This window comes from Lepisosteus oculatus, chromosome 19 (genome assembly GCF_040954835.1).
Source record: "Lepisosteus oculatus isolate fLepOcu1 chromosome 19, fLepOcu1.hap2, whole genome shotgun sequence".
Taxonomy (NCBI): Eukaryota; Metazoa; Chordata; class Actinopteri; order Semionotiformes; family Lepisosteidae; genus Lepisosteus; species Lepisosteus oculatus.
In genome coordinates, this window is record NC_090714.1 from 15,974,205 (window position 1) to 15,994,635 (window position 20,431).

The window sequence follows — 20,431 nt, forward strand, 5'->3', positions numbered from 1 at the left end:
TCTCCCCTGTTCGCTGGGACAGTGAGGAGTACAAATCGGCCCTGGTTCGGGGGTTCATTCCCGCAGAGCTGGATCCGTTACAGATACAGAATTAAACCCACTATTAATTTGAACTCTTTTGATTGGTTTCAGTTCCTTAACAGTTGCAGTTTAACCATTTGTGTTTAAGAACCTAAGATCTCCCAACGTCTGGGTAGGAAAAAACTTTCAAAGGTCTCAATTAATCAATGTTAGTTTTGATGGATCCCAGGAACAGGGTTATGAACCCCTGACCTACAGTTTCACCCACGGTTAAACAAGGGACATTAAGATCCACATGGTAGCGGGTCATTTCTAAAAAAAGACAAGTGCAACTCCAAGCATTATTTTTAACAGATGTTACTTTTATTTCCACTGTTTCGTTGTATTGCATAGGTAATCATAAAAGTTTGCATTTTATGCAAAAAAAACAAGAGATCTGGCTTTACAAGCACTTTGTGTGATGAAGGTTTTAAGAAGAGAGTTTTGTTCGCGCGTCTCTCAAGGTGCAGGCTGGGAGAAGTGGAGTGACGCAAGAACGGAGCTCTGAGGCTTCGTCAGCCCTGGAGGTCAGCAGGCAGGAGAGAGGACAGAGAGCCCTTCGGGCTGGTCAGCATGAAGCAGCGCCAGCTCTCCTCTCCTGCAGGAGGTTGGTGAATGTTTCAGACGTGCTCCCAACCAACGCCTACAGAGCGCAGCAGTGTCACTCACCGGCTGAGCCCTGCCCTTCTTTCGTGGAACTGAGCAGAATAAAACCTCCAGAAATCCGATTCAATCCTGTTGCGCAAGACAGCACAGGGGTTTACAATTTGTTTAATTAATGCAGATCAGCCCGGGTGCAGCTGAAGAGGACTGTTCTTCTGTTTGCTAGTGTCGTTATCTCTGGCTGATCTCGTAACCATTCCCCAGAGAATACAGTACAGAGGACTAGGGCGTTCTATTCGCTTCTTCCTTTAAATCGTCATTTCTGGTTCTGCTTACAGAAATAATATTCATTCATTTATCAGGTTTATAACAGGAGGATTAAATGTTCACAGGACGAGCCATGCGGTTTCATGTCCCATGCAATATCTGTCTAAATTTACAGGCGTTTCCCCAATGCCAGGGCAGAGCTGTACAAGTTCATCCGTGGTCCAGCTCAGAGATGTTCCTCGGGTCTACTCCAGTCCCTTCCCCCAGCCCTGTCCTGCTTCTCCTTGTGGCCGCAGAGCCGGGACCGCTGGATGGGCCCCCCGCCTCTCAGCACAGCACCGCCCTGTCCCCAGGTGCAGGCTTACAGCTTGGTGTTGGTGTGGATCTGGGCACGACACTTCGGACAATTGTGGACTACATCTTTAAACGTGTCGGTGCAGAAAGGAAGGAGACAGCAGCCGGCCACACACCTGGGGAAGAGCAAACAGGATCCGGCGTCAGGTAATAGGGCCGGAACTTCAGCTGAGGTCGTTAAGCGAGCTGACCCTTTGTCTCCCTGTTTAACCAATGGAGATGCTGTGCCACTGCAGCCTTGTACAATTCCCACAGGGATTTTTATGTCTTCAGATCACTGAAGCGTTAGTGATCAACTTAAAGCTTTGACCCTAAATTGATCAATAGTTACATTTTGAAGTGGGCAGTCCTGCTGCTCCCACAACTTTTTCTAGAATATCTATTCAAAAGTAGATGTCCACAGTTGGGGAACATTAACCAGGCCTACAGGGAAATTTCTTGTATTAGTCATTTCTGTACTCACTATTCCTATAGAGCCGCCTCTGCCTAGCTAAAAGAAAAGTTAAACGTATCTATCCATCTTTATAGTGTGCCCTTCTGAGCTCATGAATGATCTTTTAGACAGCACAACACAGGTCTGTGTAATGCTGTAACCTGAACAAGCTTATGTCTGTTATCAGACATGGATTATCAGCTTGCATTTGTACAGAATTTGCTCAATGCAAATCATGTGCGGCACACCTGTAAACAGGCATGGGCAGGGAGGAGGGTGGCATTCACAGTGAGGAACAACTGTAAAGAACCTCTCTTCTCTTTTCACCTGGGGGCTTTGCTCTGGCTGCAGAGCGGGGATCGGCGTCGGCCTGGAGAGAGTCTGATTTTTTTTTACTGATACGCCGTAAACGTTACCCAGGCAGTGGGAGTGAGGGAAAAGGGGGCAAACCGCTGGGCTGTGGGAGAACAGGCGGAGAACGGGAGGTGAACGTACCCAAACAAGATGGACATGAAGCAGACCATCCAGGCCACGCTGCCCACCCTGGTGAAGACCTCCGTGGTGATGAACTGGTGGCAGGACGGGCACTGCGTCTGGGACGCCTGAGGGGGCAGCATCTCCACATCAAAGATGACGGAGGGCGCTGAGGACAGGGCCACACACACGCACACCACGTCATTTCGCTTCGGCACAGCGGTTCCCTCGAGGGGAGGGGGCTGCACGGCCCCCCTCCTCCACCTGCTCCGTACAACCGCCCCAGGCCAGAGCTGGGCCTGGCCGCGCCCCGAAAGGAGGGGAGCCCACAGGACGCGCCCAGACATGGGGGCCTCGTGCTGGCCCGGCGGAGAGCGGCCGGCGACGGGGGCGCAGAGTCTCACCTGGCGCGGGCGGGGGGGGCGGCACGTCCGGCATCTCGCTGCCCAGGCGAGGGAGGACGAACACCCCCATGCCGTTCAGCTTGGAGACCGCTGGCGGAGACACAGAGAAGAGCAGGTTTCCGGGGTGCCCAGCGGCAAGGGGAGAGACCCCTCGAGACTCGGAACGGCAAGTGAAAACAAGCCTTCTGCACCCCAGTGCACTGTACACATTGCTATTTAGCATGCTCAAGTGATGAATAACCTTCACCCAGGAGACATGAAGATCTCACCCCTGTTCCCCACAGGTGTATGGGTGTGTGTGATCCACAGGTCAGTGCAGCTCTCTGCCTCCGAGACCCACCAGGAAACAGCCAGCTGCTGCTCTGTCCCCAAGGAACGCTTACTTTCCCTAAGCTGGACCGGACTGGGCTGTATTGTCCCTCATTCTCTGTGCTTAAATTTCGGGGGAGGAGTGCCATACCTTGTTTCTGACCATCTGGGTAGAGGATCTCTTCTTTCCTGGCAAGGAGATCCTCCTCCTTCTCCGAGAGAGCTTCCAGTTCCTCCTCGATCTCCTCCAGCTCCGATTTCTTCCCCGATCCGTCTGCTAGACACCAGAATGCGTTATTTGGACACTGAATGAACAGTGGCACGAGGACAAATTTAACAATCGGCCAAAGCACAGCTCGGGTCTTGGCAAGAAACCTGGCTTTAAAAGAAAATCGGCGGGCGTGTGTGTTGTTAAAACAGCGGGTGCCGGGGGCCGGGGACCAGGGGACCTTTCTTCTTCCTGCCAGAAGGGGCGATGATCTTGGTGTCCTCCTGGAAGCTCTGCAGCATGGACAGCAGCGCTCGCCGGTCATTCAGCTGCTGGGTCTTGAGCTGCAGCCGCCTCAGCTCCTGCTCGATCTCCTGCAGCTCCTGCAGCTCCTGCGGGCTGGGCATGCTGTGGCCACCTCCTGGGGACGAGACGAGGAGCTGAGGGAAAACGGAACGCCGAGCACAGGCCCCTGGGGGCCAGCAGGCTGGCCAGCTGGTTACTCTACCTCGGGCCGCGTGGTCTCACTGCAGCATCGAGCTCAGCAGGGCTTTAATCACAGGGCCCAACATCCAGACCTTCACTGCTGACACAACTCTCCCCCCACCGCGCCCCAGGCAGTAAGAGAAAGAGCAAAGCTCCCAAGCAAACCCTCCTCAGGACAGAAGGCGGACCAGCTTCAACAGGACGTTGAAACCGCGGCGCAGAGAAGAGGCCAGGCAGCCACACTCCGCTTCCAGCCTGGGGGTCGATGGACTTCTGCTCCCGCATTGTTCCGATCAGGGTCGGGCACACCGGACAGGATGCCAGTCCCCTGCAGGGCACACCCATGACCCTAACCAGCAAGTCTGTGGGAGATGAGAAAACTCACCCCACCCCCAGGGAGAACACCCGAAAGAACTGAACCCAGGACCCAAGAGCAGCAGTGAATTGGCAGTACTAACCCCCCCCACCCCGGTGCCAGCTTTCGAAAGTACAGGTTCGTGCCAACAGTGTGCATACCACGTTAACCAGCAGAAACACAGCAAAAAAATCTATACGTACATTCACTGGGAGGCAGATGCAGTTGTCTCAAGTCCATTGTGAAATATAAATACGATCAAATGATTTTTATTTTTGCACTCAAGCAACATATAAGCACACGAAAAGCTTAATTAAATGTATTCCCCAATTCTCCACCCTTCCATCGTACTGTACATCTTCAACAGCGCTTGATTTAATAGATAAAGATGTTTCCATTGCCCAAGACTTTAATGTTCTCAAGTGTTAAATAACCTTTATACACAAAAGCTGAAGATCTCACCTCTCTTCAAGCCAGGCGAGAGAAGCTTGTCTGTGCAACCCGAAGCTCAGTGCAGCTCTGCGACTCCAGGAAATAGACACCTGCTCTTTGCCCAGTATAGAGAGGAGAAAAAACTGTTGCAAACACCATATTTAAAGTATGTGGTATAGTACAGTGTCCTTAACACCTTCACTTATACTTTAAAACGAGGCATGAGATCAGTAAAAACAATGTTAGTATACACATCTTCGGCTGTATAACACACTGCTATATACATCTATGCCCTAGGAACCCCCAAATCCCACCAAATCCCTGTATATATGAAGGATGGGGAATTCAAAGAAGCATCTAATTTGTTTGCTGTAATGTTCACTGAACTGTAAATACCACAGGGGACAAAGGGCCATCTCATCTGCCCAAACCAGGGAACGTCATTGAACAACGCACACTCAACAAGTGGAGCACTGCAGTTTTTTAATGCGGATTTTTCACTTGACAATTTTTTTTTACACAGAGAAATCAATGTACAACCATCTACAAAATGTGAAAAAATACAGTTTTTTATGAAATCTCTATAAAACAAACCTAATGACACAACAGTCATACAAAGCTTTCTCAGTGTACAGAGCTGAACGCTGGAGTGAGCAGAGGTGTATAGCTCTTCAAGGGGAGTGAGATGATCCTCACAGCTCCGTCTCTGCACACCTAAATCAACAAAACGTCCAGAGAATGACACGCTGACATTCTGTTAACAACACTAGCTTACCTGAAACAAACTAGCACTTTAAAGACAGCAAGTCATGGAGTACAGGTTTATCTTAAGTGGGCTGAACTCCGTTCGTTACATCACTGGGTGCAATGTGTTTAACATTCTGCGATACATAATCCACTAGCGTCACCGAGAATTCAAAACAATGTCGGGTTCTGATGTCGGCGATGTAAAACTTCAAAAAGACTCGTAAATCAGGACACACAAACTGCCGGGGCTTGACCAGCACAGTGAGCGCACAGTCGCCATTATAAACTTTCAAAGATCTGATAGACATTTCCTTACAACACTTCATTTTGCATCTTTCAGATTTCCAGAACACGGCTCTGTATCGGTCATTTGGACTGTGAAAAAGCCTTAGAAAATGAGTATATAAAGGCTGAATCAATTCCTCAAGCACAGTGAAGAGAACTAATTTGAATATGAAGACATATATTCAAATGCGGTCTACATTTGAACTTTTTTTTTTGGCTTGGTGTTATTTATAACCCGGGTACCAAACAGGTCAGACTTCAGGAAGCAAGGCACCAGTAGCACCTCAGAAATGCCTGTGTTGCATGCATCCCACAGGGCCGAACTGAGCGTAGAGGAAAAGGAACCCAACTCGGGCAGAACTTCTTAAGTAACTGGTAAATCTGTAAGACGCTACCTTGTTTTACTTTTTCCTCAGTTTCTTGCCAAAAGTCACTTCATCTCTGTTCCTTATGCCGTAACTGTGCAAAGAAAAGAGAGAGAGTTTTCAGGACAAAGCTCTGGGGTTCCACACAAAGAACTCTCTCTGAGCAAACCTGAAAGTGAGGTTATTCCACACAGTTTTACCTCTCAACAAAATAACACAATCTCCACCCCCGCCTGCTGCTGTCTCCTTTAAAACCCAGTAGCAACAAAGCACCTGGGATGGTCTGGTTCGAATGAGCCCTAAACCGATCGGTTATCTGCACATCGCCACATTCTGCGATACATAATCCACTGTTGTGTCCCTCGCTTCACAGCTCACAGAGCACAGACACTCACACTCATCAGCAATGCCAGGGAAGGGGAATGTTTGTTTTTACTTACTCCTTCAGCTTCATTTTGTCGTCTTCCAGCTTCTCCCCGTTGAAGATTAAGTGATAGGTTCTCCACACGTACCTCCTTGAAAAGGCAGAAATCGGAAAGGACGAGCGATGAAGTTTACCTCGCACAATTACGCACAGGATGTGAAAGAAAGATCAATGTTAAAATGACCCTACAGTGATGTCTGACTTTAAAGTAATTCACGCTTCAGCGTCTTATCCCAGAGTTTTTACAAAAAAAGCATGCAGGATCTCTAGTATTTGACCATGTTGTCAAAAGGAAAAATTCCCCCGACTCCAGTCTAGACCGTTTTATTGTATTTTTCGACTGCAGGACACTCTACCAGCTGATGTGCTTCACCCCTCCTTCACGCTGCTGTTTCAGCTCCAGGTATCTGCGGATGGCTTTCTTCAGATCCAGCACGGAGGCGTTCTGCACCACCACGATCGCTGCAAGAAAGCACCGCTGTCTGAAAAAGAATCCCTCCTCTCATTTTCAAGTTTTCTTACGATCTTTAACTACCTCAACCCAGAGGGTCGATGAACCTGTCCTACACGCCTGTACTGAGTAGCTTAAATCACTCCGGAGTCGCTTTCACATCTTGTGGTTCACTAGTGACTGTGAATTCAAACAGCTGACAGCCACTGGGCCTGACCAAGTCAGTGACCCAACAACCCCACAGAGAAGCATCTGGTTGCCTGATTTCCTGCGGATCATACAACAGGTTAAGAGGGGGGAAAAAGCCAAGAAACAAAAACTCGTGACTCACGCATGACCTCCCCGTCGGCCTTGCAGACACGCACAGTCATAGCCTGGCCATACTCCAGAGCCACCTGAGAGCTCACCTCCTCCAGAGTGACCTGGAGTGACAGAAAGCCAGGCAGGAGGGTTCAGCTGTGGAACGCTCAGTCCCGAGTCCCAGAGGGTCGTGGGTTTGAAGGGTTTCAAAGTCATATTGGGTTATTCCCCCACCCCACCCCAGCTTCACAGCTTTCACACTTTTTCTATGCTGCAGCCACACGTGCCCTCCTGTTTCATGTCAGACAGGGATTGCTGCCAAATCTGTCTTGCTGGGTTACACAGCTTATCCAGGATCCAGAAGCCGACGAGGCAGATAAACCAACCTGTATCGGCAGGTCGCAGAGCAGGGGGTCCTGCACTATCTGAGCCAGACCTTCCTCGAAGATGTCCAGGAACTCCGCGTGGGGCAGGGCTTCCTCATCTTCCTCTTCCTCCTCCTCCTCGACTTTTTTGTCCTCCGTCTCTAGCTCTCCGGTCTGGTCCTCCTCTTTCACCGCCGCTCCTGCACCGAGACCCGGGGAACCTGTCTCCACCGCCTCGGCCATCAGCACTCGGGGGGATGAACACACAGCGGGGCCGAGTAGACCTTAAAACAGGCCCTCCATTCAAACCCACACCGGCGGACTGCAATGAACAGACTCTGTGTGCAACATGACAAGGGGTCATCACTCATCACGGCCAGACGAGAAGAATTTTAAATCAATGCTTAATGGTTGCACTGAACACAACTCGGTCTATCATGAATCAACTAGATCAATTCTGACAAGTATATTCACGTCAAGTCCAGTTATTGCAGAGTATTCATCACACCTCCAAAGAAAAACCGCCACCTTTATAAAATGAGACGCTAAATAGCACTCACCACTGCTTCTCCTCCGCTGTCTTCCAAAACGGACGCTTAAACAATTCTCGGGTCCGTTCATTTTCACTTCCCCGGAGAAACTAGGCGACTCTTGTACCTAGGACACTGATACTCACAAATATGGAATATGCCATAGACAAAAAGTAACCTAATACATTTATACATTACCTAATATATTTCTGATTTGATAGTGGTTTAAACTGTTAACAGTTTCGACCACAAATGCGACTCGTTTGCAGGCGCTGTGGGAACTGTCTGAGTCAGGAATTGTTTCCTAGCGGACACTTAAAACTGCGTGACACGGGAGAGTTTGCGGCGTGCAGTTTGAGGAATTCGCGAAAAACTCGTCTTGAGGTTCGAAGACGTCTTTTTCAACAAATACAGTTGTTTTTCTTCTGAGATAGGAGATGTTGCTGTTCTGTCCGACCTGTGGAAATGTCTTGATTGTGGAAGAAGGGCAGAAGTGTTACAGGTTTGCGTGTAACACCTGTCCCTATATACACAACATAACTAGGAAGGTAAGAGAGTCGACAAGGCTCTTGTTACATTGCGTAGGGTCTCTATCATCGTGCCTGAGTCGTATACTTTAGTATTTTAAGACGTTTGTTATATTTTAATAATTGCGTTTGCTCATTGGGTATAGATGCGTCACAAGCAAACATATTCAGCGGTCCAAATTATGATGCAGCTTTTTGCTAACATTGTGTATCATTTTGGATTCATTTCTCTTACATTTTTTCCCCACTATCTCGAGTCAAGCGCAGTAGTTGGGCTGTACCCCCCCCCAGTGGCTGAATCTTCCTGCTGCTCCTCCTTCACGGGGGCAGCCGAATCCTGCGTGAAAGTAAAATCGTTTAATGAGTTTGTGGAAACCTGGTTTAACCCCCGCCCACCCTGGCTGAGGGCTACCCTCCCGGCCATGGGGCGAGGAGACTAAGACCCCATGCCCGGTGAAAAGGTGACCAAGGTGTAGTTGCACAAGCAAAGATGGGGATGGAGGAGTAGGGATGCGAAGCGAGCGAGGGAGACAACAGAGTGGCGTGGGGTATATATGGGAATCTGAGAATTTATGGCAGGATTAGTTGCGTGTGGAGTTTAATTAGTTTAATTTAATGGCGCTATGCGTGCGCCTCCGAGAGTATTCTCATGGGCGAATGTCACCTGAAAAAAAAAAAGACCATCGGGACCCCTATAATCTGGGCGAAAGGTCTAGAAGGTCTGCAGGGCGGGTGGTGCTCTGCGTGTAAGACACCCGTCTTGCTCGTCTTCCTGACGCAGCGTGTTCTCGATGCTGTAGGTCACCAACAGAAAGTACCCCAAACTGAAGGAGGTTGATGACGTTCTGGGCGGCGCTGCGGCCTGGGAGAATGTGGATTCCACTCCAGGTAATGTCACTCGAGAAAGGGGAAAACAAATCCCCGTTTTTCGTTATTCGTTGTCTAGTGCAAATGTGCCGTGGGCCAAAGATGGGGAAAATCCCGCATTTTTCCCGAGGTGTCCAGTGGTGCGAGTCAGGAAGTCCGGTGCCAATCCTACACCATTTTGTCATCTGCTACCTCTGGTGTCTTCTTTCCAGAGACCTGCCCGAAGTGCGAGCACCCCCGGGCCTACTTTATGCAGATCCAGACCCGTTCGGCAGATGAGCCCATGACCACCTTCTACAAGTGTTGCAACCAGCAGTGTGGGCACCGCTGGAGAGACTGAACGCCGCAGGGACCGGCCCTCGCCTCGCTGTCTGATCCCCCGCTGTGTGTTAAACCTCTTAGAACAGGCATGCTGGCCGTCCCCCCCCCAGGTTAGCGGCCATCGGAAATTCTCATGTGTACTCCAAGTGAAGGAGCCATGCTAAGTTTTTGAACAAATAATTAACGGTCCTGTGGCATCTAAAGAATCACTTCGTTGAAGTGATTCAGGATCCCCAGCCGAGATATAGCAAAAACACCGTAGGGCTGCAATTGAAACATGACACTTGTCTGTCTTGAATATTCCCAGGGAAGTTCTTGGTGTTGGATGCTGAAAGGGCTCTGAGGAATGAGCAGACAGCCTGTTCTGTGCCAGACAGACCTGTTGTGGAGTAGCTCTGGTTGTAGTCGTATTAAGCTATTTAATACGTGTATATATTTGAACAAAGTTCACCGCACTGAAGAGATTACCGGGTGAAATATGAGAGGAAATGTGAAGCTGTCATTCTTTTACAGGTCTTGAAGTGAGCAGAATAAAACTGTGTCGAGTGATCCTGTGTTCAAAACCGCTGGTCATTCAGAACCAACATATTCTTAGAAAGCTAAAGGAAAGAGGCTGGTTCTCGCTTTGCTTTTTGTTTTTATTGTTAAAAGAATAATTTAGTATCCAGTGCAGTAGTAGTGGAGCAGCTCGCATGGCTCATCTTACGCAGCAGTGTAATTTACATGGCAACACAGATAGAAACAGAGAATACCGGTGACTGGATTGAAGGTGATCTCATTGTCTTTTCCTAAAAAAATACTTGTGCACTTCAACCCACCTTTAACATCACAGCCTTTCCACAGCACTGCAAGCCACTTCACATTGCGTACAGAGAGGGCTGGAGCGTACAATGTCAAAGGAGGCCAGCCTGCTTTTGCAAAATATCCATAAGAAGCTCGAACATGCACTGCCATGGGACATTTACGATATATCATCAATTCATTTTTACTAGCTGCAGCCGATAGGCTTTTTCAGACTTTGAAACATGCTAGGTAGTTAATAGCATAGTTTAAAAAATAGAAATATACTGGAAATAAACATACCTAAAAAATGTAATTAGAATGGAATAATTAAGGTCTGAATGGCCGACAGAAGCAACAATGTATTTTTCATTGAGTGCTTACTGGCAGGTGGCTCCACGGACAAACCACAAATCTTTTTCTTTACCACATTCAAAAGGTTTTGCACCCTGCAGTGTTCCTGCTTGATATCATTGGGCATTTGTGAAGAGGCTTGATCCTTGACACTTGGTCAAAGTTGCGTAATCCTGCACATTGGTGGCGGTGGAGGGGAGTCCCCATTACCTGTAAAGCGCTTTATAAGTGTAAGCAATTATTATTTTATACCAGGAAGCAGAGTTTCATCAAAACAGCTACTTTGTGAGTGTAGTGAAAACATTAAGAAAAAATGTGAAATGCTACATATGTATTTCACCCAGACATAAGCAAGAACTTAACGCATTTCATACCATGACTTGTGGCAGTCAGACAGAACCAATAAAGTTATTCCTTAACAGAGTTGGTGCTTGGAATTATCTTATTGGTCTAAATGTCATCTAATTTTATGGCGAAGAAACTACTGAAAACCCTCTTTATTCAACACACTGCATAGGACTGGAGTGAAGAACACGTTTCCTATCTCGCGCCTGTGAAGAACATGCATCTGTGCTAGTCTGCAGTGATGCAAGTGGACCCGGTGACAGCTATGTGACACAGCATTGTGCAAGAAAGATTCTGTTAGCGGAATGGATCAGAGGCTCCAGAACAGCCGCTTACAGTACACTAGGTGGACACAGAGGTAAGAGCAGCTGGCGGGTCGTGCTGGTGTATCGCTGTCATCATATCCAGAAACAACAATGCTGGAGCACAGGGCTAAAGCAGCTTTCTTCTAAAACAACTCAAGGATCACAGTCCTAGAAACCTAGTCTTTGTCCTGGAAAGCATGTCAGAAAAGCACTACAGAATCTCTCTTTCAGTGATAGCAGGGCTAAAATAGCTCACACTTTTACTGCACTTTCCCAGTGGCAGCATGTAAATTCATCAACAGTGAGTGAAAACAAGCACACTGGGACTACAACACACACATGAATTCCAGAGATGGTCTGTGAGGAAAGGAGAAAGGAGGAAAAAAAGGTGATGCAAACAGCACAGAAAGTGAATAACCCTTAACTACCGGCAGAGAGAATTCAGCCTGCAACTTAATGAATTAAAGGGAATAATACTGATTGAGCTTCTGAGTGCCAGTTTGGTGTCAAGGTAGCATTCAGTAATGCTGCTTGAGTAAAAGGCTTTCTGATTAATACATTGGGTACAGATGACAGTCAGGAGACGTTCTCCATCTGAACTTGAGTGGGGTTTCCCCGATGTATGCCTGCAAGTGCAGTTCCTGCTATGCGGGCCGTGACACTCAACTCGTCTAAAAGATCAACTTGTCTATTTCAGGTAAAAGTAATTCTTCTGAAAACAAAAACATTTGAAATACAGTATAACTGTACATCTACAGTCTGATTCAAATCCAGGCATCATGGATCACAGATTACAAAGCTAAACCAACTACAACGGACCAGGGCACTGTCCCTTTTGTACAAAAATGACATGAATGCACACTTAAAAGCAATGCGATAGGATGCTTCACTCATCTCTTCCTTATCAACTGATTATAAATTGAAAGCGTTATCAGACAGGATGTCAAACCCCCTTCTGTCGGTATAGCAATGAGCAGAAGCAGAGAGAAGCTGACGGCAACAGAAATTTCAATCGCAAACACGGGCCAGGCATGTGACCGAGGAATAACTGGCGTAGGATTATAATTACGTCATGCACTGGTGCAAGAAAGCAAAGCAGCTCTTATGCTAATTACTTGTCACAGCAGAAAAGCTCTTTGCTGACTCACTGTTTGCTCTCTGCTGAGTCATTTCTATGAAAGGTATCTACAGCAGCTGCCTCATTAACGCCAAATAAATGTAGATTAAATTAATGCTTTGGGTAAACAGCAGTTGACAAATATTGTGCCAGATTAATGTGCATTCACAGAACTGAGAGAAATATGCAGCTAACACAAGCTAATCGGGGAAGAAATTGAAAATAAGCTACTGCAGATAATGTTGTAAGCCTTTTAACCATTTAAAACTGATTATAATGTAAATAACGTTAACACTGAAAACTTACCACCAATCATTTTAGTGACTTTAAAAAAATAAATAAAACGACTGCCTTTTCCACAGGGCAGATCAGTTTTAAAAATAAGGGCTAGTTTTAAACAAACTGTTACACGCATTTATCTTACGATCCAGATCATTTTTGCTCCTGTATCTTTTTTGAAAAGATGAAAAACAAAACCAGACCCCCTCTACTACCCCATCACCACATAAAGAAGAATTGTGGGTGTCCCTGATTAAACACGTTTACACAGAACCAAGATACATCTGAACAGGTGCATCATTAAAACCCCAAATTCCCAAGGACCAGGAACTGAACACAAACTACTGCACACCCACCTCATACAACTCCTGTAATGACGGATCTGCATGGTCCTTCCACTAGTGCAATCATTTTCGATTGATACTTGCGTAAATATTGTGAGTGTTAGAAAAACATAAGATGAATGGCAAAATACAGTTTCATTTATACTTTTCTGCTCCCATACCGATGATCTCTGTGTCTCTGTTGAAGGACACAATACTACTTACTTGACTAAATCAATGGCAACAACGCACCATTAAGCTATAGATACTGCTTCCATAAACAGCACCGTACACTGCCCCTTGTCTACTGGGCCTGCTCCTCTATTAACAAGAGACTCTGAACTACAGTCAAGCTGCAGAACAGATAACTAACAAGCATATCACAAACCTCACCCTCTGAATTTCTCACAACGTTACGGGAAACTGCTCTAAACTCTTCCTTGTACTTTCCTCATTAGTTTCCATCTACATTGTAATCAGCAGCCTAGTGCGGGTTCACTGCACAGGCCCTTTTGCAGAGGACGAAGACCTCTACGCCTTTTAATGCCCTTACCGAAATAAAAACAATCACGGTTAAAGTGCTAACGCAAGAATCAGACTCTTTTCCCGGAAACGCTGACTTGTCACATTGTGCAAATGTATTCTGTCTTTCTCCTGCTGCGACCGGGGAGGCTGCACGCAGTACGTCTGCAACTGTGCAGCTCCGCTTGTATCAGCAGCTACTGCTACCTGCTGACAGTCAGTGCTACAGTAACAGACATCTCATTGAAATCACCTAAAACGCTTCATTTTAGCTACTTTAAGCGAGCCACATGGCTGTTTATCACCCAGAAGGTGGCTCTGGAGTTCAAAGGAACCCTCAGCTGAACCTGCAATGTTAACATTCAGACAAACTGTTATCCTTCTACTTCCAACAGCATACTACCTTAAGAGAAAAAGTCCCAATATGGTACTCTCTGTGGCTGCTATAATTAGTGTAAGAAAAAAAAGAAGCTCTTTTTCACTCGAGTTCACAATTTTAAAATCTCTTATAACCATTTTGTTTTAAAAAATTGTGATTTAGAAATCTTCCCGTTAATCTTCCAGTCCACAATAAAGATGTTTAATAGCACCACACTAATTTAGTCAAAGTGCCCTTCTGCTGACTGTGGCATGTTCAGAGGTAATCTCCCACCTGAAAGCCCATCACAAAGATCACCAATAGTATAAAAAACCTCCACCACCCATTTTCTTCAGGGCCTTTTTTTCAGACGTGTGACTCTTCCAGTGAATTGCCCAGTCAATTAAGATCTTAATTTCTGCACATATGCATATATATATGTATATACATAGAAATGCATACATGCATATTAAATGCAGTACAGCTACCTAAAAAAACATTGCAGGGACTGAATGACTGAACATAAAGGACTGTAACTACCACAGACAAACTCAGACATTCCACTAGGGGGAGCTGTGACCACAGACGTAGCCCTGTTAGCACATGCGCTTGTATGTGTAGATGTAGCCCTTGCAGTAGGGGCAGGTGTGCGTCACGTCCTTGAGGTTGTCCATCAAGCAAGGGATCAGACAGCAGCCCATGTTGCAGCTGGGGAAAGGAAGACAAGGCAGAGGACAGTGAGGGGAATTCTTCCACGAACTGAACAGCTTCACAGCTCAATTGAGGATTTAGGGCACAACTGGTTCAACCCTGCACTCATCACACACTACTGTAGCACTACACACTACCAGCCACCCGCATGCAGCAGACTGAAGATCGTGGACTCTGTTCTGCCTTCACTGGGTTCACGTGGCCTTGCAGGGAAAGAAGACACTGGCAGGAGCCAAGGAGAGATTCGAGGAGCCCTACTCCTTTGATACTTTGATGTTTAAGTGGACTGAGCGGGGTGGGGGGGTCTCTTACCCCAGGAAGCAGCAGAAGAGGCAGAAGAGCATGTTCATGAGGCCGATGTCGTAGGAGACCCTGGTGACGATGGGCTGCTGGCAGTGCGGGCACACGGTCTGCACGGACACCTCCTGGAACATCTCCCCCTGCAGCACGGTCACGGTGGTGGCAGCGCCCGGCGGCACGATCACGGTGGCCGTGTGGCCCCCTGGGGCGGGGTAGTGCCCCGGGCTCGGCGGGTACTGTCCCGGGATGGGCTGGGGGAACTGCCCTGGGGGCGGGTAGAACCCAGCTGCAGGAGGAAACGGGAGGAGAACCTGCAGTTTAGTAGCTTCCCATACTAGCCCCTATACAGCCTACCAGCTGCTTCCCAAGCCTGTCGCCCCAGCGAGGAGTTCAAGAGGCCGGCGCGCCCCCCAGATTGCTGTAGTTAGGGTTTTGGACACCCCGAGTATGGAAGCCCACGGCTGGAGTAGATCACTTTACTTTACTTTAGATTTCTTTGCCCGTCGTGCCAAAGCCATCGCCGGCGGCTCAGACGCAGTTCCGCAGATAACGACCCTTCTTCACTGGACTGAAACCCCCCGGCTTAATCCTGCCGCCTGCCACCGACCGGGGGGAGGGAGACGCACCTTGGGGGGGCTGGGGCATCGCCCCGGCTCCGGGAACGTGGGGGGGAGGGAAGCCAGGCTGAGACACGGCCTCGTAGGGCGGGGGGGCGTCTTCCGGTGGAACGGGGGGTCCCTGCACAGGAGCCGCCATCTCGGGAACAGGCCCTGAGCGCGAGAGGAATACAGCATGAGCCAGGCAGCGACGCCCCCCTGTGCGTGCACCCCGCCGCCTCGCAGCCCTGTCAGCCCAACTCCTGCACCCTGGAGCTGCCCTCCGTCCCAGAGGGCCCGGACTGGCTCCTCAAGCAGCTGACCGTGCGGTAGGCAAGAGCAGCACGGCTCATTTCAGTACAGGCTCGAGCTCCTCCAGTCAGCACTGCCCGGCTGACCACCTGCAACCGAGAAACGGGCAAGACAGCGGCCTGAATCTTGCAAGAGACTGGATCGCACTGGACAGGCAGCTAGCCCACGAGCCCGGAGGGATTTTGGATTTCAGTTGTGCTGCTGTACAAAACTGCGACGATGCAAAATCCCCACTTGTCCCCCTGCCCCTGAGCAGTATGCATTTAAAAAAACAAAATGACTGATTGTTTTCCAGACACCAAGGTCTCTTTTAAGCTAGCAGAGTGATAAAACAGCCCCCAAATCCTCTTGACATCAGTATGTACTATAGAAGAAAGGTTTCTTTTCACCAGTACAAAATTAACATACTTCAGTGGAGCAGTGATGTTTTTTAAAAGTAAATGGGTTTGGTTAATACTGTCCCCTTCTACATCACTGTTATCCCAGCATGACCCGGAAGTCGTACCTGGGACAGGTGGCGTGCCGTTCTTCTCTTCGATGGGGGGAGCACTGGGGCCCCCTGGGTAAGGAGGTGGGGGGTCACTGGACATCCTCACGCGTTGGCACAGCAAAGACCTGGAAAAAGACCCAAAACGCTGCTCTAGGTCTACCCTTTGCACAGGTATCAAGTCCTCGCGAGGCCAGTGGGGTCTACTGGCTGCTGGGATACTGTGTGGAGATGTTTCTCCACACTGTCAGGCCTCGAGCACACACAGCTCTCCGCGGAGGGTGGGAGGAGACTGTGAAGCCCCCTGCGCTGTGGCAGTGACCCCCCCTCTGCTCTTCTTCACTCCTGCCACAGCTGTCACCTGCAGCAGACTCGCAGGCAGAGACCGGACCCCTGCCCCCAGTGCTGACTGGGAAGCCCCTTTGTGATGTTTGAAGGCCAATGGGAAATAAGCAAAGAAACTACAGAACTCGGCAAGCCTGTCCTGATGTTTGTGGGGTTATTCATGTCTGAGAAACCAAATCTAGGCACGAAATAGTAGAGCACAAAATAAGGAAATCTCACTACTGCTTCATGAGGCCCTGAGCCCCAGCAGGATTACAAGAGCGCTGTGAAACTTGAACTCCGCACACAGCGATAATAGGAGGCCACTGTGCCAGCAGTACGAGGCGGATTCAGTTGATGCACACCGAGCCTCCACTGGGGACAGAGAAAAACACATTGTATTTTTCGATAACGTAAATCCGTAGCCTGTTTACATTTCCACCCAGGTACCCTGGAGAAGAAGAAGAAAGGGGAAATGACCTGCAGATAACGGGGAGGCCTTGGCAGTCCGACCTGCTTCACGGGCTCTCTCTCTCTCTGGTCCACCCTCCTGTCGGGAAAAGAACAAAACACAGAGCGTGGAATAGCGGGGGGAAAAAAAAGACATTCTCAGTTTCTGGACCTGGGAGAGCTGGAACAAAAGCTGCGCTCGGAAGCAGGAAGCAGCGCCGGGTCATTCCACCCAACTGCATTTCAGCACCAGCTGCATTGAACTTATTCCTTTGCGCAGGACGAACCTGCACGGGCAGCGCTTCACAGACCAACAGAGACTGCCAGAGGCCTCTGATCTGGACGGATCCCACCGTGCCAGCAGTCTCCATGAAGGACATAAGACAAAGTACACTCTTCAGTGTGCTGCTGTATTAGTTTGCACTGATGTGAGTACCGTCAGCGACTATAAGAAGCCTCTCGAGAGCCTGTTTCCTTTGATCCTTATATGCTTTTACTTTGCCAGGCAAGTGAATTGAGAATAAATTATTTATTTTGAGAATTGAGAATAAAGTTTAGACCACAAGGCTTCTCCTGGAGCAGTCTGAGTGAACTACGGTGGACACTCAAAGCTAGTGAGGTTCTGTCACTCTGAACCCCAAGATCCTTCAGTCCGGAGTCCAGAGCCCAGACTGCAGCTCCAGGCGGCCAGCTGTCTGGCTCCTCACATCGCTTTGCATTTGCTCACAAAAGGTCATAGCAGCCAGAAGCCCTTCCCAGAAGCACCGGGATCGCACCCTGGACAGAACAACACACACACACACACACACATGCACAGGGACAATCAAGAGACACCCGGTAACTCATCCAGTTTGCATTCTGGAAGGTGGGAAGTCACCGCAGAACCCTGAGAAACCCCTACCAACACAGAGGGAACATGCAAACTCCACACCGACAGTGACTAAGCCCATTATCAAACCAAAACAATCAGCTTTAAAGATGAGTAAGTCTGTATCCTCTGCAGTGCATTCTACCAAGACACCTTACTGTAGGTGTCATCCAGAAGGCCCAACACACAGCGATGCGAGGTCTTGCCTACAGACTCCGGCTCTCTCGGATATCCCCCCTCAGAGCACGCCATGCTTTTCATGGCTGATCCTCGGCTCTAATCCTGCATTCCAGGCCAGCAGGCCGTTAGCAAGAGCCCTTCTCCGTCAAGGCCAGCAGGCACAAAGCCCAGAGCAGTGAGGACAAGCAGACGCATCTGCAAAACGTGCGAGTACACAAACTGGAATGAAGAAGACACAGACAGAAACATTACAGTGGAGTGGAAAGGACATGAATAAAAAACCGTGCAAGGGTTTTTATTTTTTTTTATATTTTTTGGGGGGGGGGGTATTAGGCATAAATCAAAAATTAGGATTTGTGTATGAATGGAAGATGAAGGATAATTTCAAATGAAAATCCCAATGTCCTCTACCTTCTCATAGACTACAGGTAGGCGTCAGAGACTTGAGCCAATTAACTGACTCAATTGATCACAACTCACATGCGTTCCAACAAATTGTTGATTTAAGGATGATGTGCTAATGTGAGGGTACTGTATGTGGTTATCCAGCACCAGGACTGGGTCCCACCGCCTCGAAAGGTAAACTATCCTGGTTTATATTGACCAATATCATCCACACGCCTTAATCTGACACGGCCCGCAGGGATTGTAGTTCTCAGCGCGGTTAACAATCCGTTAGGAACACCTCACCAAAAAACTACAACATCCACCAAGACGGGGCGCCGCAGTGGTGTGTGGGAAATCGAGTTCCCCGGGTTCGCCAGCAGTTGCCGAGCAACTGGAGCTGAGCTTAAACAAACTACAAGACCCAAGCGCCCGGCTAGAGAACAATATAGACGCCTCAAATGACAAGGGTTCGGAACCAGTATAACGTTTTTTATTCATTTCACACGCAACCCGTATTATTATACATGCGAGGTGGGAAAATAATCTATTTTGTCGTCCCTACATGTGTGGTATTTTTTTTTCTAAAAAGCATAACTCCGTATCCTTATAAGAAACGTTCACCACAACCTGAAAATGAAGGCGAAGAGCATCGTTCGAGCTTTTGCGCCGTCTTGTTATGATGCAATAAAGGGATTCAATCCTGGTCTTACCGTAAGTGCACAGCGCCCGTATTTCCATTATTATTTTTTTGGGTGCGTGAAAACTAAAATTCTTCAGAGCGCTGGACGAGACCTGGGAGGTTTCCAGGGCCGGTAAATTCGCCTGCCGCTACCTAACGGTCTTCCAAAAGCAGCCGGATTAAATGCTCATCGCCCAAGCACCAGCCTAAATCTGGCCAGTGGTTTCACAGACACAACAGCCCTCCTCCCGTTCCCCAGCCCCGCTCTGCCAGGGGAGGGGGGTATTTACCTGCTCCGGCGGCTCTGCTGTGGAGACGGGCTCAGGTCCGGTCGGATTGCCCCTGTGCAGCCGAGCTGTAATCGCGCCCGAACCTGTGCGCAGCATTTGAGGATTTGACGTAACAGATCAACAATTGGAAAGCACGCAGGAGAGACGGGCGCCGTGCACAGCACGTACCCAGGGCACGCCGCCGCCGCCGCTAATTATTAATTATGATTGTTGTTTTTATTATTATTATTCTCTTTCTCTAGTGTTACTGGGTACAGCTGAACGAGTAAGCTTTCCAGTACACTTGTTGTACTTGAATCTTGTTGTTGTTGTTGTTGTTGTTATAACTGGTCTTCATTTGTGTTCTGTTTAAATCCTGTTTAAGTCATTACACTGTACACATCTGTGTCCCGAATACATTTAAAACCCATCGCAAGATTTAACTGGAGAATGTTGTATCCCTTTGCAAAAAAGGCACCACAGAAGTCCAAACATCCCAAACTGGAAGAGACACTCTCCTCCAGCTTATTTTAATGTTTTCATTTTAAACAAAAAAGTCGTCTCTCCAGCATCGGTAACTGATAGGACACACAGTCCTTTAGCCTGTCTCAACAGCCCGTCTTTCATGTCCAGGAAGAAAAGGACAAGTGACATCGTCACCGCCGGCTCTCAGAGGCCGCTGGGGCGCCATGGCAACGGGCAGTTTCCCTGGGGGGGGCACGTTAGCGAGTGGGTGAGTCCCTGGGTTGTGGGTTCGAGCCCCTGCAGCCCCTTCGTGTCCTTTAGTTCACAACTCCCCACCCCGCTGTCTGGACGGGAACGAGCAGGGCTGCTGTGGACTAGCGTCCCATCAAGTTCTGGCTTTTCATTCTGTCTGCAGGAGGACTGAGCCGCCGAATTCTGCACCCCAGTTTCTCA

The 20,431-nt window shown here is 48.5% G+C and overlaps 4 protein-coding genes across 10 annotated transcripts; 1 reads left to right on the plus strand and 3 right to left on the minus strand.

Moving 5' to 3' along the window:
* Nucleotides 1–362: 362 nt before the first annotated feature.
* LOC107079021 (uncharacterized) lies at nucleotides 363–5,068 on the minus strand. 5 transcript variants are annotated; one of them, XM_015360189.2, is made up of 7 exons: nucleotides 4,980–5,068; nucleotides 4,416–4,500; nucleotides 3,354–3,533; nucleotides 3,056–3,181; nucleotides 2,596–2,685; nucleotides 2,213–2,360; nucleotides 363–1,400 (listed from the first exon to the last, which is right to left on the minus strand). In XM_015360189.2, the coding sequence occupies exons 3-7, from the start codon at nucleotides 3,517–3,519 to the stop codon at nucleotides 1,292–1,294; spliced, it is 639 nt and encodes a 212-aa protein (XP_015215675.1). In that variant the 5' UTR covers nucleotides 3,520–3,533; nucleotides 4,416–4,500; nucleotides 4,980–5,068; the 3' UTR covers nucleotides 363–1,291. The 5 variants fall into 5 exon arrangements, with proteins under 5 accessions (XP_015215675.1, XP_015215677.1, XP_015215673.1 ...); XM_015360191.2 differs by having other exon boundaries at nucleotides 3,056–3,178; nucleotides 3,354–4,500; XM_015360187.2 differs by having other exon boundaries at nucleotides 3,354–4,500.
* snrnp25 (small nuclear ribonucleoprotein 25) lies at nucleotides 4,852–8,057 on the minus strand. Its single transcript, XM_006637326.3, has 7 exons — nucleotides 7,883–8,057; nucleotides 7,344–7,660; nucleotides 6,989–7,079; nucleotides 6,563–6,668; nucleotides 6,223–6,297; nucleotides 5,813–5,876; nucleotides 4,852–5,099 (listed from the first exon to the last, which is right to left on the minus strand). Exons 2-6 carry the CDS (start codon nucleotides 7,563–7,565, stop codon nucleotides 5,819–5,821), a joined length of 552 nt encoding a protein of 183 aa, XP_006637389.1. The 5' UTR covers nucleotides 7,566–7,660; nucleotides 7,883–8,057; the 3' UTR covers nucleotides 4,852–5,099; nucleotides 5,813–5,818.
* A 7-nt stretch (nucleotides 8,058–8,064) lies between these two features.
* polr3k (polymerase (RNA) III (DNA directed) polypeptide K) lies at nucleotides 8,065–10,116 on the plus strand. 2 transcript variants are annotated; one of them, XM_015360194.2, is made up of 3 exons: nucleotides 8,065–8,236; nucleotides 9,180–9,267; nucleotides 9,459–10,116. In XM_015360194.2, the coding sequence occupies exons 1-3, from the start codon at nucleotides 8,105–8,107 to the stop codon at nucleotides 9,584–9,586; spliced, it is 348 nt and encodes a 115-aa protein (XP_015215680.2). In that variant the 5' UTR covers nucleotides 8,065–8,104; the 3' UTR covers nucleotides 9,587–10,116. The 2 variants fall into 2 exon arrangements, with proteins under 2 accessions (XP_015215680.2, XP_006637250.1); XM_006637187.3 differs by having other exon boundaries at nucleotides 8,150–8,400.
* Nucleotides 10,117–10,184: 68 nt separating this feature from the next.
* Nucleotides 10,185–19,625, minus strand: cdip1 (cell death-inducing p53 target 1). Of its 2 annotated transcripts, none has more exons than XM_015360192.2 (6): nucleotides 19,535–19,625; nucleotides 17,161–17,230; nucleotides 16,375–16,484; nucleotides 15,588–15,731; nucleotides 14,974–15,247; nucleotides 10,185–14,658 (listed from the first exon to the last, which is right to left on the minus strand). In XM_015360192.2, exons 3-6 carry the CDS (start codon nucleotides 16,457–16,459, stop codon nucleotides 14,547–14,549), a joined length of 615 nt encoding a protein of 204 aa, XP_015215678.1. In that variant the 5' UTR covers nucleotides 16,460–16,484; nucleotides 17,161–17,230; nucleotides 19,535–19,625; the 3' UTR covers nucleotides 10,185–14,546. The 2 variants fall into 2 exon arrangements, with proteins under 2 accessions (XP_015215678.1, XP_015215679.1); XM_015360193.2 differs by lacking the exon at nucleotides 19,535–19,625 and adding an exon at nucleotides 19,276–19,365.
* Between the last annotated feature and the right edge of the window lie 806 nt (nucleotides 19,626–20,431).